Here is a 17,584-nt window from a genome sequence, read left to right on the forward strand (position 1 = left end):
GGACAAAAACCACCAACCACACACAACCTCCTCAGCCCCAGGTTGTAGGAGGTCCTCCCTGCCCATAAATAAGGCTGTCTGAACCATCTGAAACCTTGACCTATTCCCTTGGGCTGAGCATGCTACCAGTTTGGCTATCAAACTGGTCAGGACCGTGGATGGGGTCTACTCATGTAAGGGTCACTGCAATGTCACGGGCTAACCCCATAGACCTCGCATAATCCCTTCAATCTTTCGATCCTTTATTGGAACTAAACCACACAGAGTTCTCTAGATATTTTCAGGAATCTTCACATCCCCTAGACTCCTTGGAAAGGCTAACCAAGGAGAAGAACACGTGCTTCACTACACGAGGGAAAAATAATGAAATAACTTTTTCTTTTTTTTTTTTTAAACTCAGATTTGACCTAAAAAGCAGATTCTGCACCCTTAAAGAGGGGAATGACTTCATAATCAATACAGTCTAGTTACTATGCCTTCTAATACATTTCTTTTGAAACTATCATTCCAACTAACACACTTGGCTGAGACTTAACTGAAGAGGCTGAAAGCTCTCCAAGAGAATCTAAAATGAGTCTAAGAGCCTTGCCCCTAACTACCTACTGCTGGTTTACCTGAAAGAAAAAAAAGACACATTTTTCAAAATCCAGGCAACAAGATAAGAGGAAAACAAAGCACCCAACAAGGGCTGAACTGAAAAGCTTAGTGACTCAGACTTGGGAAATTTTTCTCCCAGCACCAGCTGTCCGAACTGGCAGGAATGAACTCTCATTTCTCACAGCTTGGAAGTGGGAAAGGAAGAGCAAGCATCCTAGCAGGAAGCAATCTGCCGTGGAATAAATAAAGCCTCCAGCAAAACAAATCCTTGCCCACTGTTGTGACAGGGATTATACTCTTTGGAAAGCACCAGGGCCTTTCCTGCAATTCCAGATGAAATTCGACTAGCACAATGTCCAGAGGCAACTTCAGGCTCCACCAAAGGAGTCTGAAGCATGGACCTACAAACAAGCAAGAACAGTTCATAAACTTTGTGCAAGCCCACCGCAGGGAGCTGACCTGTCCCCTTAGTTCTGGATTCAGAATATTTCCACTGCAGTAAGTGTGCTCATACCAACGTGGGGCTGGACAGAAACGTCAGACTTATAGCCCTAGTTTTAAAAACCAAGAAATAAAAGCCCCTTCCTGCACTACCAACAGATCTGATATGGAATGCCACTTGCTGTTTCACTTTGCCACTTACATACGACGTTTTGGACTCTGCATCCCAGCAGTCACAGGCATAATGAGCCATCTCATTCTCCATATGCTGTCGGAAGCGCAGCTTCTCTGGGGATACACCGACCTTTGTAAGGAAGAGGTAGATTCTGCCAATGAAGTAACCGAGAACGGAGTTATTGATCACACCCTGGAAAGGGAAAAAGCAGGAAGAAAAAACACACATAGACATTAATTCCTAAGGAAGCAGAGTCATGATTTGTTGTACTTCTGCAGACAATCTGACATGTTACAGACAGAACTTCTTGCAGCTGCCTGTGATAAAGTACTATGTCTCCCCTGAAACTATTACATCTTTTCAAATTCACCTAGTGCCACTGGCAGTATCTCCATCCGAACAAAACAGTAAGTTATTATTACTCTAGGACTCATCACTGTCTCTGAAGATCACCTACTTGAAAATACCTTGCTGTATCCACTAGTGCAGTCACGGTATTACAACAGTGCACGGGAACTGCAGTTATGGCTCAGGACCCCACAACAACTGTACCCTTCTGTTCACAGATGCAATACAACAGGGGAGGTGTTCTTTTTTTTTGTTGTTTTGGTTTTGTTGTTTTGGATCTGGGGGGGGAGTGTTTTGGTATTTTTTTATCTGGTGTTTTGGTGGGGTAGAGGGGGTTGGTAAACCTACTCATTCATAATTTGCATGCAGAGAGAATCAGCTAGTGAAACTCCAGTATGCAAGCCACATACTGATGGTGGCCACCAGCTAAGTATCAGATTCCCAGTCACTGCTGAGCTTTTGGCAGATACTAGTATTCCTTACTGTTCCTCTCCCATTAGCTAATTGTGAAGCTTAACCTCTACCCACTATCCCAGCACCACCTGCAGCCTTTCACTACTGATAACAAGGGTCAGGCTTGGATCTCAGTCACATCGATTCACTGAAGAGAACTGACTCTTAAATCTGGGAGCAAACCCCAGCTGGCACCAACACAGCAGTTTGTAACTTAGCCTTGAGAGCAATATCCAGAAGAGCAAGCTCCATGTGCTTGCAAGGGGAACATTACCTGTTGGACAGCATCTCCCAGCCGCATTACATGGGCGGACTGCCCGCTGACCTGGGCCTTGGAAGAGTACAGGAGGATGTTGAGATCTGCCACATTCTGAAACTTGGGGTGATTTTTCTCACTGGGATCCACAAAGTGCTCAATTTCTGCCATGGTGAATTCCCTAACGGAAACAGAAACAACCATGTGTATTAAATATTTTATGTGTTAGCCACAGCCCCTCTATAAATTATTATGCTTTAGCCTCTCACAAGCAAGTCAGTAGTTTAAAAACATACACAAACCCAGAGCCAAGACAATGTATAGACTGGAACATGAACCAGTCTTGACACTGGATTTAGTTTCATCTTCAAATTCCTAATAAAACTTTCTACAAATTCATCTAGAGATCTCTGGGCCATGGTTATCACCACTGTGATTCAGAGCAAAGACCTTTGGAAATACTTCCAAAAGTTCTCTGGAGTTTTTCCAGACTGCTGTGATACCCATATTAGACACACTAACTACAGGGTCAGTAAAGACTAATTCACTGATTAATACAGTAGCCTTAACTCATATTAGAGGTGCCCAAAACAGCCAGGTGAGGTGATAATTTCTTGAAGATAATGATACTGCTACATTCAACAATGGTGTACATTCTGTTTTAAGAACTTGTCTTTAATACATCTATACTCATACATTGATTTTCAGCCTTCTTGCTTGAAATCACTTTACATTGAATTAGCTTATTATCAAGAACCTTTGAAAAAGCTCTAGGTAATCATTAACCTTAAATCACAGGCATCAGGATGTAATTTGCTATGATAGCATAATAACACAGTCTCCAATAAATGTGCCACAAGCGTATAATTTATATTTGACTGAAAATGCATTTCAATGAGAAAAGTTCTCATTTCCAGATGTGCAAGAGAGAACAGGAGGACTGAGAAAATTCCAAAGAGTTCCCTTAGTGCTAATGATGCCACTGCCTCTCAGTGACATTTATGGCATCATATTAATCAATTACCAAGTTTACAACACATACTGCCTGTGTGTACAATAGAACCACGCTGACTGTGCATGGGAGCTCTTGTTCCAAATTAGACAGAAGAGACTTCTGTTCAGAATAGTGCAGTTAAAATACAGATATTATCCCTAATGAAATGCAATAATCACTTTTATCCTGAGAGAGAAAGCTTTGAAAGTAATTCTCAATAACCCTGAGCTTTCCTGCTTGACTGATCTTGGGACACAAACACATGTCCCGAGTCAGGTTATCTCCCAACTTCCTCTCTGCAGTAAGTTGCAGAACTGCAGAATCTGCAGAACTGAGACAAGGAAATACTGCTGCAAGATCAATCACGTTTTGCTTCCAGATTTCAGTTTTACAGTAAGTCGCATGAACATAATTAAACAAGCAAAGCTGCATGTCTTGTAGAGAACAAAGCTACCTTAAATATGATTCATTTACATTATGATGGAAGCCAAATTTTCTTAGTAATATTGAGTTTAATCTAGATGTTTCTAATACAACAGCTATTTCAGAGATCTTACTTCTCACCAGCGAGGCTTAGATAGAATTCTGTAGTTAAAACCTTAACTAAATGAGTTCTTTGCCCATGAACGCTGAGACTCACTAGGCACATTATCAGGAGTCCTCTGGAAGAAAGCACTAATGTGAAACAATCATGTACAAACACTGGAACAAAAGGAAGGTGCTACCTGCTCCCAGGTACCCTTCTGTTGAAAGAGGAAATTTGCAGTACCTCACTCTGATAAGGCCGGAGCGAGGTGAGATCTCATTTCTGAAGGAATTTCCAATCTGGGCAGCAGCAAAAGGCAGTTTGCCTTGGTTAAACTCCAGAAGACGTTTGAAGTTGAGGAATATTCCCTGTGCAGTTTCTGGCCTCAGATAGCTGAAAGGAGACAGGGGAGAGGAAATTCAGGAAGATAAAAGGGTGGGGAAAGCAGTGAGAAAGAAAAAACAGTTACTACAAAATTTAAAGGTGGTACTTTTTCTCTTGAGTCTTTTAACTCCAGACACAAAACAATGAAGCAACAGACTGAGGGGAAAAACACAAACAAACATCAGCTGCAGCCCAAACACAGCACTCCATAGTTACTCCCGAAAGTAAATTGAATGACTTGACTGCTTTTGAGATGCAAGCATGGAATGGAAAGAGATGTTTGAATGAAATACAGCGGCCAGTTACATCATGGAGGTCAGAAGGAACGTACCCTCCTTTCCCTTCCTATGTAGGCCTGAGCTGTTCCAGGCTGCTTACAAACGAGGATTTTGCAGGCAAACCATGACTACGCCTCTTGATACAGAAACTGTGAAGTGGCTTTAGCGTAAGGCCCCTACAACCCTTACAGTGATTTGAGACTTCTACAGAGAATACCACTTACACAGACTATTTCATGTACTGGAGAACACATACAACATGTATCTCTAACCCCATCCCAGAACATATGCAAGGACCATATTCTCCACTTTTCAACAAGAGTTTCAGTTTTAGTTTTGGAGACCCTAGCTCAAGACAATAGCCTCCATATTCTCACACAACTACAAACACCTAGTAAATGATGCTACCACTGGATCACGCTGCTAAGTAACTTCATCCTGAAACAGGTATGCTGAAGCAGGTTCTCTATAGCCATAAAGTCACTGACAACTGGGGAGCCAACGTTAACTGGCTTTATGAAAACAACTCCAACCAGCAAGGGCATAGTTGTGATCCACATAGTTGCTGCTTCAAGTATTTTTGTGATTCTGCAACAGCTCCTTGTTTCTCCTATCTTTCACCAAGAGTACAAGTAATACTAAGCTGCCAGAGAAGACTGGGACTGAAAGGCAGCGGAAGGTTATTCAAGAAGAAATTGCATATTTCGATCCTTTTGAGACTTCATTTTTGTTCCAAGCGATGCAGAATATGAAGAAGGGAGAGTGTAAGCAGAACGAGATTAGTACCTACCCAGGCATGTTTCCTCCAGGCCCAATGGAGGTCTTGAACATCAGATTGAAAGAAACAGGAGGCGACAGGTCATTCCCAGTGATAGGTGATTTCACGTTGTAGTTCACAAAGAGGTCTGCAAGTTCTTGCTGGCCATAATTGTCCAACTAATATCAAAACACAGGAGAATTATTTTAATTACTAGACAAGATAACAGGAATGAATTATGTCCTTTTCATCTTTTACTGAGCGTGATCCACAGCTCTGAATCACCTGCCCAAAATATTCCCTTTCAACCTAAATTTTCAAGCAAGCTGAAGTTTGAAGCGATGATATACACTGCACATCTGCAAACCTGTTATAGTAACACAGGTCCACAATTCGGTCATACCACAGAAAGACTGAAGTCTAGATAGAAATGCAAACATTGAGCATAAGAGTGGGTGTAAAGCAGAAGAAAATCATTGGGACTGCATCACCACCCACCAGTAGCTTCTTTTGAACAGTTTCAGCTAAAACATGGGGAGCAGTGTGTTGGGAAGGAAAAAAAAAATACAGCAATGAGAGATAAGAAAGCTAAAATTTCTGCAGTGCTTTGTCCACATTCTTTTCTTTCTTCTGCTGCATGAAATACAATATTCAAGCTGTGCAGTAGATGCTCTCTTTTAGAGCTGTTCTGCATTTTAGTTAAATAAAGCAAATCTGCAGCTTCTTGGTGAAAGATTTTCCACTTGCTCTGAAAACAATTTGGTAATGACTGGATGCTTTCACAAGCGGGATAATGTCAGCCCCTTCCAGAACCCCACTTTCCCCTTTCTCTGGAAGATGGGAATCAAGCAGTAGTAGAGTCACAGATGTAACTGCAACCTAACTGCACAAGAGCTGTAATTTCTGGCATTGTTTTGTGCATTTATGTACTAGCCTTTTGCATATGTACATTTAAATGTAGTTTTTCGAGTTAAGTACCATAAAGGATCTATATTGAACAGTACAGCAGTGATTTAACACTCAAGTTCAAAATCAAATGAGCTGCTTCTAGCATGAATTGTCATGATCCTTCATATATCAGAGAAAACTCAAGACAGGAGATAAAAAGAGTTTATTAATAGAGGGATTCCCCTAAAGGATGGTCAAAGTTCAGTATTGTAGTGTGGAAAACCTAATGACAGCTGCTCAGTGATTCAATACACTGGAAAAAAAAAAGTTGCTCTTTCTGGAAGGAAATATTCATTCTGTGCACGGCTGTTGAAGCATTTATCCTAGAAGTCATGAGAAAAAAACATTAAAAACAAAGTAAGAAAAACAAATTAAAAAATAAAGGCAAATGTCTGTACAGCTGCTCAGGAATGTCAGCCTGGAGCACCAACCATTCTTACAGTAAACACAGGAAAAATCTGTGCAGGGTGCTAGAGACAGAGGAACAAATCTCAAGTGCTTCAAAGCCAAGACAACTTTAAAACATACCAATTCAGTGCTAAGGTGATTCAGAAAAACCCTGACAAAAGTTCTCATCCGCCTCTGTTCCTTCGTATCATAATCCCACAGTGAGGGATTTACAAAGGGAAAGGGCAGACTCAGAAGAAACGGGCTTCTTGCCAGGGTGTGAAGTGGAACACAGCAGACCAGCTCCAAGGACAGAGCTTCACTCCTATCAATCCAATATTCAAGAGACTAATGTAACAGCAAATACTCTCCAAAATAGCAGAAGGAAGGAGATGTGATTAACCAGCAAGTTTACAGTATTTGTCAACCAGTAAGCTTTTAGTATTTAGGAGCACGTACGGCCCGACATGTATCTCTGAGGTAAAGACTTCTGAGCATCTTCAGAGACACAGAACGGACATTCTGGGCTCAGTGCATCGCACTTCCTCTGTTACACGCACATCCCTGAAGTGTTCACCTCCCCGTGCAGACACCTACCTGTGTTAGAACATTTTCCATTTCTGCCCTTTTCTCTGCTGTGCACTTCTTATCAGACATAAGCTTTTGCAGGTGAGCTGTAAGCAAGAAAAGTATGTAGTGGTTTATACTGCAACCCCATCACCAACCCCAATCTAAAGCTAGACAAATCAGGAGGATCCTCCAGCACGAGCATAAGTGTATGTCCACCAGTTGTCTTGCTAGTGTCTGTCAGGGTAATTCCACTCATGTCATCAGGGCAATGCTGATCTACAGCTGAGGAGCTGCACCAGTTTGCTGTACTGGTGTGCCACAGGGAAAACAACGGGTCCTTATCTAGTTTCTTTCCAATACTCATTCCTCTAAACCCAAGCAATGGCTTTGTAGTCCCTTTCTCCTTATTTTCTTCTATACAGACGGAAAATTAAAAGCAACGTCTGATCCCGAGCCAGCAAGGCTAATTTTATCCAAATGCACTCAAAGGCACGTACTGACTTGGTACAGTAGGGTTAGACAGCATTCCACTTTAAAGCACAACATCCTCCACGAGATACAAAGGCAGACAGTGCTGCCAAGACTTCCCATTCTCATTTAAGAAAAGCAATCTGACTTTGTAGTGGCAGTAACAGCAGGTGGCTGTTCACCACTGATGGGCTGCAGAAGAGACAGGGACACTCCTGTTTATGACGCTGTTCAGTGTGCAAAGTGAGTAGAGGTTAGATGGGCTTCTTTTGGGTTTTTTTAATAAAACAAAAATTCTAACTCAATATTATGAAAACAGCTTTAATGCCAATATAGGCTGTTCTACATACTTAACTTCCAAAGAAAAGGCTAGAAAACTAGGGAGTACACCCACTTAAACCTAGAGCGGAACAATCCTTCCTTTCACAATGGAGCTGTACATGAAAGTTTTCAAATAGGCTTCTTATTTCTAAAATTCCTTCATGTGTTTTTTTTTGTTTTTTAAACAAATTTTATCCAATTACCAGAAAGAAGTATGAGGACTTTGCAAACTTAAGAAATGCCTTAAGTCTATTTAGCATTCCCAAAAGCCAGCTGAGTTCCAAGGTATATGAAAGTCAGCAGCTGCCGTGTAATTGACCTTTGCATATGGAAAGCATGCTCTGTCCCCTTATATCGTCATTAAATCGTTTCTCAGTTCTGAACAAAAAGCAACTGAAACTCGAGAAAACTAAGACCAGAACATGGTAGAGAACAGGAACCTTGTTATATAGGGAGTTCTCAGCTTAGACAGCACAATAATCTTTCATGGCCCGATGACACACGATTTTATAAAAAGTGAACCAACTATGTTTTTACTAGAGATCCTGTACCTCGTTTAAGACACTAACCCAACATTTGGTTGGAACTGAGAACTTATGGGATCTTTTGTGTAATATGATTAATGAACTACAAACACAAGTATGGAAGACTGGCTACACCAACTGGCCTTCCTTGAGAAAGATACTCTTTTCCCGTGTTTGTATCACTGCAAGAAATCCCCAAGCCCACCTAGCCTTGGAACAAAAGCAAACCTTTTAAGAGATGATCAGCACGAAAACATTCCCCATTTTTCACATCTTTCACCATGAAGTCAGCAAACTTGTCTACATGGCCAGAAGTCCTAGAAAAGATGATACAAAAAAACCCCATGAAAGCTGCCACCAGACAGCCCCAGGTACTGTGTGATTCCAGTGGACAGACCATTATCAAAGAGAAGTCCTTCAAACTATGCGCCCGAAGTGCAGGCTCACTCTTGCTTCAGATTATAGATTCACATTAAGCAGTACTATCCCACAGAAAATCTGATCTGTGAGAAAGTACCAATACATCTAAATCTTAACATGTGTCACTAAGATGACAGTTAGTGCCTTTAGGAACTGCATTGTGATCAAAGCAAGACATGGATGTAGTTGTGAGGAGTAACCAGTAGTTCAGGTGGACAGATTCCCACTATTTTACACCAGTGATCCATGAAAGCTTCTGCCCGTTATGCCATCACCCGTACAAAGCAATGCAGTTGACTCAGCTCAGACTCTCATTCCAAAAGCTCCTGACACATTTAGCAAACCTGTGGGTAGTCTTAGCGGAGATACGTGCAGGTGAAAGGGTCCAGAGTCTGAACTATGCTCTCACCCTGGAAGATGGTCCCTCTACCTGGTCTGTGGATAAAAAGAGGGCTTCAATCCCCAGGGCTACAGAAGCATCATTTGCATTCAGAGCTCAATTAACACATTGCATATTGCCATCCCTCCACAAAGAAGGGAAGGACGGTCAAGCAACCTGGCCACTGTCCTAAACTATGACCCAGGTGTCCCAGATTTAGGCAAGTCACCTAATCCTTCTTGTCTTCTTGATCTTTTATAAAAAGGGATATTGGCAATTTCTTGCCTAATGGGACTGATAGGAGACATTGAGACATTAGACTCTCAGACACAAGTGCCACTGCTCTCCCTGATTTATGGAACAACAGCTTCTCATACTGACCTGTGCACTGATATCTAATTATTTTGCACTGCAACAAGGTATGAAATTGGGTGACCTAGTCTCAAGATCCCTGTGGGTAATTTTACAGAAGATGGGTAAAAAGCAACTACGACCAGAAATGACATGCTGCAGGAAAAAGACCCATATTTACTTCAGAACTGGCTCTGGCGTGAGCATGGTACAGTCAATCTCCAGGATTTGCTCTTCCTGAATAAAGTGCTGTCTCCATGCCTGGATGATGTTGTTCTTCAAAGCACACCCAACAGGCCCGAAGTCATACAGACCACTGACACCTGCAAAGAGGAAAAAAGTAAAAAAATGTAGTAGGTGTGAGATTATATGAACCTTGGAGCAAATGTCCTCCCTTCTCACTGTTTCCATTAGTTGTATTAAGTCTGAGGTCAGTTCCTGAATATGAAGCATCAGTTTCTCTGTGCTAAACAGAATATGGAATGTGACCCATACATAAAGGCTGAAAGTAAACCCTAGGAAGCACCTAAACAGACGCTGCCCTATACACTAACCAATACAGTTCAGTTGCAGAGTGTACTGGGGCGTCAGGTAGTGGTAGAAGCTGAAACTGATAAATACCTGCAATCAACAACTGTGAAAGCCACACTCCCTCCACCAATGGATTATATTTTGTGGAGAGTTTTGTGGGAGCAATCTATCTGAAGGAGGAATCTGAATACAGAGGAAGTGATAATGCATGTGCCCATGCCATATGTTATTGTCAGCAATAAAGCATATCTGCCAATCGCTGGTTTAGGCACAAAGACGAAAAAAGAAACAAAAAGAATCAATAAAACAACCCAGAGTATTTATTTCAGTACCTTAGCTGAAAGAGCAGTAAACATACAGGCACTGTGCTGCACCCCCCGCCCCGAGCTGCCTCAAATCACAGGCAAAACCCCAATCTGAAGGGGTTTAACAGCCACATTTGTTCATCTGCTCAATAGAAGTTCATTGACAAAGTTCATTAACGTAACAGGTTCTAAAGTTCACAGTAGTTTTGAGCATTATCTTGCCAAGGAAAGCTCAGATAGAGATGAAAGGTTACAAGGAAATAAGCTGATCACCCCCTTAAATGCCAAAACATCCTACCCCTCTGCAAAAAAATCATCTTCTACAATGTAATGGTCAGAACTTGCATCCTGAAGTCCACTCATTTACATTCAGAAAGCAAAAGACAAATTTTGAGCCCCCCTCCCTCCCCCAAAGACTTTAGGAAGGGGAAAACTTTTGAAAGGTTTACAGATTCAAGCAGGACAGCTTAAAGCCAACTTTAAAAAAAATTCTTTTATGTTGCATTAATACAACATCGCAAGTACAGCATTTCACACAGCTAGAAAGACTAGAACATTAGCCTAAAGGGATTAAAATGTAAATTTCTTCAAATCCATACCTCCATAAATAGAAAAGGCTTGATCATAGAAAAACCTCCTTTTCAGGGTGTCTTCCATTTTAACTCTGTCCACAATGTCATCTTTGGGCTGTAAGGCCAGCTCCTGTAATTCAAGCAAACCGAAAACAGTTAATAGCTCCAGTTTCTGGCAGGAGGACAAATCCTCTCCATTCATCACTATGAGTCAAAAGTCTGTAAAGACCATTTTGAAGCAAAGGTATCCTGCCAACATGCCCATCTTCCAAAGAGGAATGGTCACACTGAGATTCAAGCGCTCGATTACGAACGTGATTGTCTGAATGCAGCATTTTAGACACTCGAGGTGGACTCATCTGCCCTAACTTTCAGACAACTAAGTCTGAGCTGGTTATCCTCAGCTTTCCTTACGATCAGCAGAGAGAAATGGCCAATTTCTAAAGCAATTCTTCTGGCCCGTTTCCCTCTCCCGACTATAAAAAGAGCTTAAAGTGACTGGCTCAGACCACAAATACCTAACTCTCGATGTATATGAAGCTTTCAATAAAGTGTTCCTCACATGAAAGAACTTTGACTGTGAAGATTACACACATCACCATCCTTGTGCTCTGCCAAAGGTGTGTATTTAGCTACTTGTACGAAGAATATCTATTTGCAAAATGTAGGCTTTCACAAATACGGCCCCGTGCACTCAGAAGATTTAGTTAGAGTGCCTAAATGCCCTGACTAGACTCTGTGAAAATGTTTTACAGCAGACTCACTATGAAAACCTATGATTTTTGCAACCAACCCCATTAGTGAAGTCAACAGACTTGAAAGATTTTCTTCAACAAAGACGTTTTGATAATTAAAGCGGAGTTAAGCCAAGAAGTTCAATAAATTAATCCAGATCCTCCTAAGTGGCTAACACTATCATTTTGAACAGCCTTTTGGTAACAAAAAGTATTGTATGACCAGTAATTTCAAACTTTTCTTTTTTTAGCATCTATAAAGACAAATAAACCTGGTCTAATTTTGAAAGCACTGCACCTCTGCTGCTCCCATGAATTAGCATAAGCCAAGGAGTAACTTTGCATAAGAGACAGAAAGAATCAAAGACAGAGAGCACACATGAGAGCAAGCACCAGAACAGTACTTTTAAAGCATGGAAAGGGAATCCATTTGGCACTCTTTGCCTAAAAACATAGAAGCACATTTCACAATGACCAGGGTTTCTTAAGAGAAAGGATGGCTTTTGCCCAGAGATGGACAGGAGGACAGCAACAGTGACACAGCCCAATGCTGAACTGGCAGGGAGAAATGGCCAGCAGCACAGGAGTAACTGGAGTAGGTACAGAATTCTGTAGAGCCCCTCTTCTGCTACCTAAAGAGAATAGTTAATGAACTGTGCAGAAGTCAAAGAAATGTCTCTTCTATCCAGCATACATTCATAAACATAAATACATTCATAAATAGAAGGCAGAAAAGTGCCTGTGTTAGCCTTCAAGGGGAAGAAAAACCCCGTACAGGAGCAGAATCATCTACTGACTTAAGATATGGTTTGAGGACATAAAGCCAAAGAATTTTAAACACTCAACCGCTCTGCCCTGTTCAAAGCTTCAAATTCAGAGCCACTCTACTATCTTTAAGTAGGAATCACAGGGCTTGAAAACTGTACCAGCAGCTGCTAAAGCTAACAAGCATTCACACTGCGGCCTTCTGCAAAACTTGCAAGCGACTGTGATGCATTGCTGGAAACACTGTCAAGAGAGAAAGACTGTATTGGAGTGCTGCACTCACAAGGGCAGATGCTGCCTTTGCAAGGTCAGTCTTGCACTGACAGGGATACAGCCCACACAAATTGTGTAACTGGCAGGCACGCCTCCACACTGCATCCTACAGGCACTCTTCCAACAGAAAGGTGGGGCTCACAGGGATACCAAGACTCCTAACCTGCCTTGCTACGTCTCTCTACGGCAAGCTTCCGAGGGCTAGGAAACAGAATTGGGAAAACATCTAGAAACTACTTGCTCCAGGACAACCTAGCTATCAATCCAGGTTTCGTGCAATGGTTTCAAAGCACAGTTCTATGCTGAATACTAAGTAAAAACGACATCTTTTTACTTGGGTTAAATGTATGCAAACAGGTAGTCGTAACGCCAGACCTTACCGAGAGCGCTAACTGTTCGCCTCACATGACTGTAGGACAAATAAGGTCAACTGGTTTAAATTCACGTATACTCACATTCTTACAGTAAGTTAGCTGCAAGCAGTGGTGTATTTATTTATTTATTCATTTATTTTTAAAAGTACCACCAAAGCACAACTACAATCATTTTTATATGAAATACAAATTAGAAAAAACCTCACAGTTTCCTGGGTGAATCTGCACACCTGACTGTTTTTATGCTTCCGGAGCTTCTTTTTGTTGTTTCAGTCTGAGAAGGGGAGGGAAGCTTGCAGGATAAGGAAGTGTATTTTTACTTGTTTATTGATCTAGAGACAAAACAAACTTGAAGTTCCATCATTTCATTTGCAGAAAGACTTCTCAGAATACAGTCACATTTAAAAAAGGGGGCACAATTTCAATACATTCCTCTCTTTAAGGCTGAGGAAAACCATAGGCTATTTGAAAAAATTTGTTTGAAGTGTAGCAAAGAAAATGGTTTCTAAAGAAACATGTTCTATGCCAGTCTGGGAATTTAAATGCTGCACAAAGAATCTGAAGATGAAACTCACTACAGTAAGCAGCATGTCCTCTCACTGTGCACAAAAAAGGTCTATACAGTAAATGAAGATTAGTGACATATACACTGAATTTCAGCTTTGACTATGAACAACCTGAACTCATATTTGTTTGTTTGCACACAGTGATTTAATGCTAACAGATATTAGCGTAAGAGATAAAGAATGAAATTGCCACTAGCTGGAAACTTGCAAACTATTTCAGGAATGATTCAAACAGTCTACCCTGCCATGACTGTTTAGTCCAAATCAATACTGTAAAAAAGCATTAAGTAGAGATTTCAAGGCTTTTCAGACAAAACTGTGGAAGTCAAATTCAATTTCCAGACTCACCTTCGCTTCTAGGACCCTCTTCCGAGCTTTGAGCTCTGCCACAGCTTTGTCTATATCCACCTGGGGAGCTTTCTCTTCCTTCAGCTTCCTCACCAGTTCTCCCTAGAAGAAGGAGACAAAACACAAGATATAGATTCTTTCTTTGAATGCCATAGACAAGAACTCTCTTTCTTTCAGCTCCCCGGCAATCCAAAAGGAAGGTTTTGTCCTGCCTCCCTGCTCTCCACGCAGGTCTCAAGAGGCTGCTTCAATTGGTAGAAGTGAGAAACACTTACGCATTTGAAAGTTAGCAGAACTAGACATCATTACAGAAATTCAACTCCTCGCCACTATTGTTAAATCCCAGACCTGTTATTAAATCTCAGTGTGCAAATACATTCCTGTATGCACCACTTCATGACAGCTTTTCACAAATCCTAGCTTTCTGTCTGTGAGAATGAACTAAGTGGATTCTTAGATGGTTAATACAGGCTTTGTACTCTCTTTCTCAGTAATAAGTCTTCTCTTCCTTCCACCCCTTCCCTTCTCTTCAGAATTTATGACCATTTTAGACTTCTTTTCCTCTGTCAAATCTGTTCAAAACTGGCCAATAAGCACACAAATTTTTAGAAGAAGGTCTCATAGAAGACACATATTTTTAGCCTAATGTCTAAGCAAAGAAGGCACTGCATTATCTGTAAGAACAGTTACTGTTTTTAAAACCTGTCCAGTAACTTTGGGAAAGAAGGGGAGGGCGTCAAAAAATCCACAAAAAACCCCAATGCCTAAATATTTCAGAGCAGCAGAACCCTGCAGTGGGCTTACACCAAGGTCTTGACCCGAGTCAAACCATTGTTATGGTTCCACAAAGGTCTCTTTGCCCTGTGGGGACGATTCTCCCCTTTCATCCCAGGGAAGTGCTCAACCCCTAAATACCCAACAGCATGCTTTTCTGAACATGATCCTCAGCAGGCATGCCCAGCTTGCTCTTGGAGATAAATGAATCAGAAGTCTTCCTTTCAGTCCACTCTTCTTCAGCCAAAACCAAGGTCTATCCTGAATTACTGAGAAGGACAAAGGAGCTGACCCAGGAGGAAAAAGCACAGGGATGTCAATGCCTTCTTAAGTGGGATGTTCTAAGAATGGGATGCTCCAAGTTCAGCATTTTTCTTGCATCTTGCACTTCTCCATTAAATAAAAAGGAAAAAAAAGAAAAAGAAAAACAATCCAAAGAGATTACATTTCCAGAATACCAACTTTTTCACAAATTCTGAGCTTTTCTGACATTAATATTACAGGCAAATGAGAAAACAAAGAGAAGAGAACACACAGATTGCCATTCAGTAATGAGATTAGAAAAGCTAAAAGTGCTTCAGAGATGAAGGGGTTCAAAGGCTAATTTTATTAATAAAAGGAGGAAGACGCAAACAACTGCATTAAAACAAACACACACAAATAAAGAAAGAAAAATAAGAATCCTGTCAGGCTCCCTAACCCCGTCGGCTACAAGAACAGAACAAATCTGCCGTTTCCTTCCTGTTAACTAGTTATACCAAAACGTGAAAGTTTCACTCTAGGGCTGAGGACTTCAACTGCCATTCCTGGGTAACGTGGCAGAGGGAGGGATCTGATCTTTTTTTTTTTTCTTTTAAAGTAGTAAGTCCAAATTGCCTTTGTTGAGCTAGGGGGTCGGCAGTGGAAAAACATCAAGGTAGCAGCAAAGCAGCTACTGCTGACTCAACAGAGCTATCACCCTGCTCATTGCTGAGCATCTAAAAGCAGCATACAGCAACTCTTTGTCCTGATCTATAAGTAAAAGAGTACACAGACATACACAAGGAGGAAAAAAAAAAAAACACAACTGAAGTAAATAATTATGTTTGCTGACAGGACTCAATCTAATTAAAGCTACGATCTTGAGCCCAACCCAGAGGAGGAGTGCACAGCAGCACTCGATGTGGCAAATTTTGCTGCAGCTTTGTCCCATAGACCAGTAAAGCAGAGAGGGATCCACCCCTGGATCACGGCAGCTTATTGCATCAGGCACTGCTGCAGGAAGATACACTGCTCACTTTCCTCTCCATAGGTTAAGAGTCCCTTAGGTTTAATTAAACCGCTTCTCCACGAGGTGATAGACAGGGTTCCCTGCATCGTAAGGTATCAACTACCCCAATCTTCGTTACTCCCTCCCTTTCTTCTTGTGCAAAGATCTGAGTGAATTACTGCTGTCAGCTGTACAACACAATACCTGTGGTCCTAGCTATACAAATTTACCCACAAACCTTTCCTTGGCACCCCACACTCCTGTTTCAATCCCACAGGCAGCCAGAAAGAAGGGGTGCATTGATACTTTAAAGGCAAATAACAGTATCCAAGATACAGAACTTTAAAATAAATAAATTGGCTAGTTCTAGAGATCATAATTTTATTTACAAAGAGCTCTCCTGCCAAGGCATTATGCTGTACAATGATTCATAATAAAAACTCATTGAAGTGTCGGTGCTGGTATAATTAGAGGGCCATAAATCCACTCATTTAATGGGAAAACACATGCACAAGTCTACAAATACACGGGACACACACGTAGCTATGTGAGCAGCTAAGCAGAAGACTATAGCTTCAGCCACTTAAAGGAGGCATGTGGGGAACCCACACATATAGGCCTTGCCGCTAAAGCAGGGAGGAAGGAGAACTTCCATGTGCTGCAAGCAGCCTCCAGTGCCGTTAACATACACAGCAAGGGTACCCAGATCAAGATTCACTTAGGAAATAAAAAGACAACCAAATCCTTCTCAGGTAAGAGGGAAGCTAAAGATAATAGCTTCATCTGTGAGGGAGATAGAAAGAGAAAGCAATGCAGTCCCAGCTAATAGGAGACATATCTAGACAAATAAGAATGATGAAATGGAAGATGTGCAAAGGAGTTAATATTCCTTACTGCATCAGGCAAATATGCAACTTTAAAGAACATCATTTACTTCCAACACCCAGCACAAACTAAGCTCTAAAGGGAAGTCACCGTGTGATCCTATGGGATGAGGAAACCTATGCAGGCTGTTTTATAAAGAAAACGTGAAGAGCCAGTTACAGGGCCCTAAAAGCATGACAAAGTCAGCCCTAGCTTGGGCACAGAAGACACATCAAGCCCAGGAGAGGAACACCAGGTAGACTGACGCACAGATCCAGTTCTGCAAGACAGCTCTAACACACACCATCACTACGGGGAGGGGAAAGGACAGTCTACGGGAAACCCAGGCATGCAGCCACCCACGCACTCCCTGCCAGCCCACTTCTCCGGGGTAGAGCAAGACCCACCCGAGGGGAGACACCTGCAGACCCCGCGCCCAAGGGAACGGACGCTGGCCAGAAGCCCCGGCCGAACCCCCAGGGACCCTCCACGCCGGGCTCACGGCTGAAGCCCGCAGGGTACCGCAGTGCCCCACAGCACGGAACTAGAGGGTCGCAAGCAGGGCGCTGCGGGGCTGAGGGGAAACACTGCATTCACTCCGCGGTGGGGGGGTAAACCCTCGCCGGAGCACACACCGGCAGGGCTCGGAGCG

The 17,584-nt window shown here is 42.0% G+C and overlaps 1 protein-coding gene across 1 annotated transcript; it reads right to left on the reverse strand.

Moving 5' to 3' along the window:
- Positions 1 to 893: 893 nt before the first annotated feature.
- GARS (glycyl-tRNA synthetase) lies at positions 894 to 14,147 on the reverse strand (the record flags this gene model as incomplete). The annotated part of the gene is made up of 10 exons (XM_009588124.1): positions 894 to 998; positions 1,221 to 1,405; positions 2,289 to 2,451; positions 4,034 to 4,183; positions 5,243 to 5,388; positions 7,142 to 7,218; positions 8,656 to 8,744; positions 9,759 to 9,900; positions 11,013 to 11,115; positions 14,046 to 14,147. Coding segments are annotated over 10 exons (1,262 nt in total), but the record flags the coding sequence as incomplete, so codon positions are not given.
- Positions 14,148 to 17,584: the final 3,437 nt, after the last annotated feature.

This window comes from Fulmarus glacialis, unplaced genomic scaffold (genome assembly GCF_000690835.1).
Source record: "Fulmarus glacialis isolate BGI_N327 unplaced genomic scaffold, ASM69083v1 scaffold48691, whole genome shotgun sequence".
Lineage (NCBI taxonomy): Eukaryota > Metazoa > Chordata > Aves > Procellariiformes > Procellariidae > Fulmarus > Fulmarus glacialis.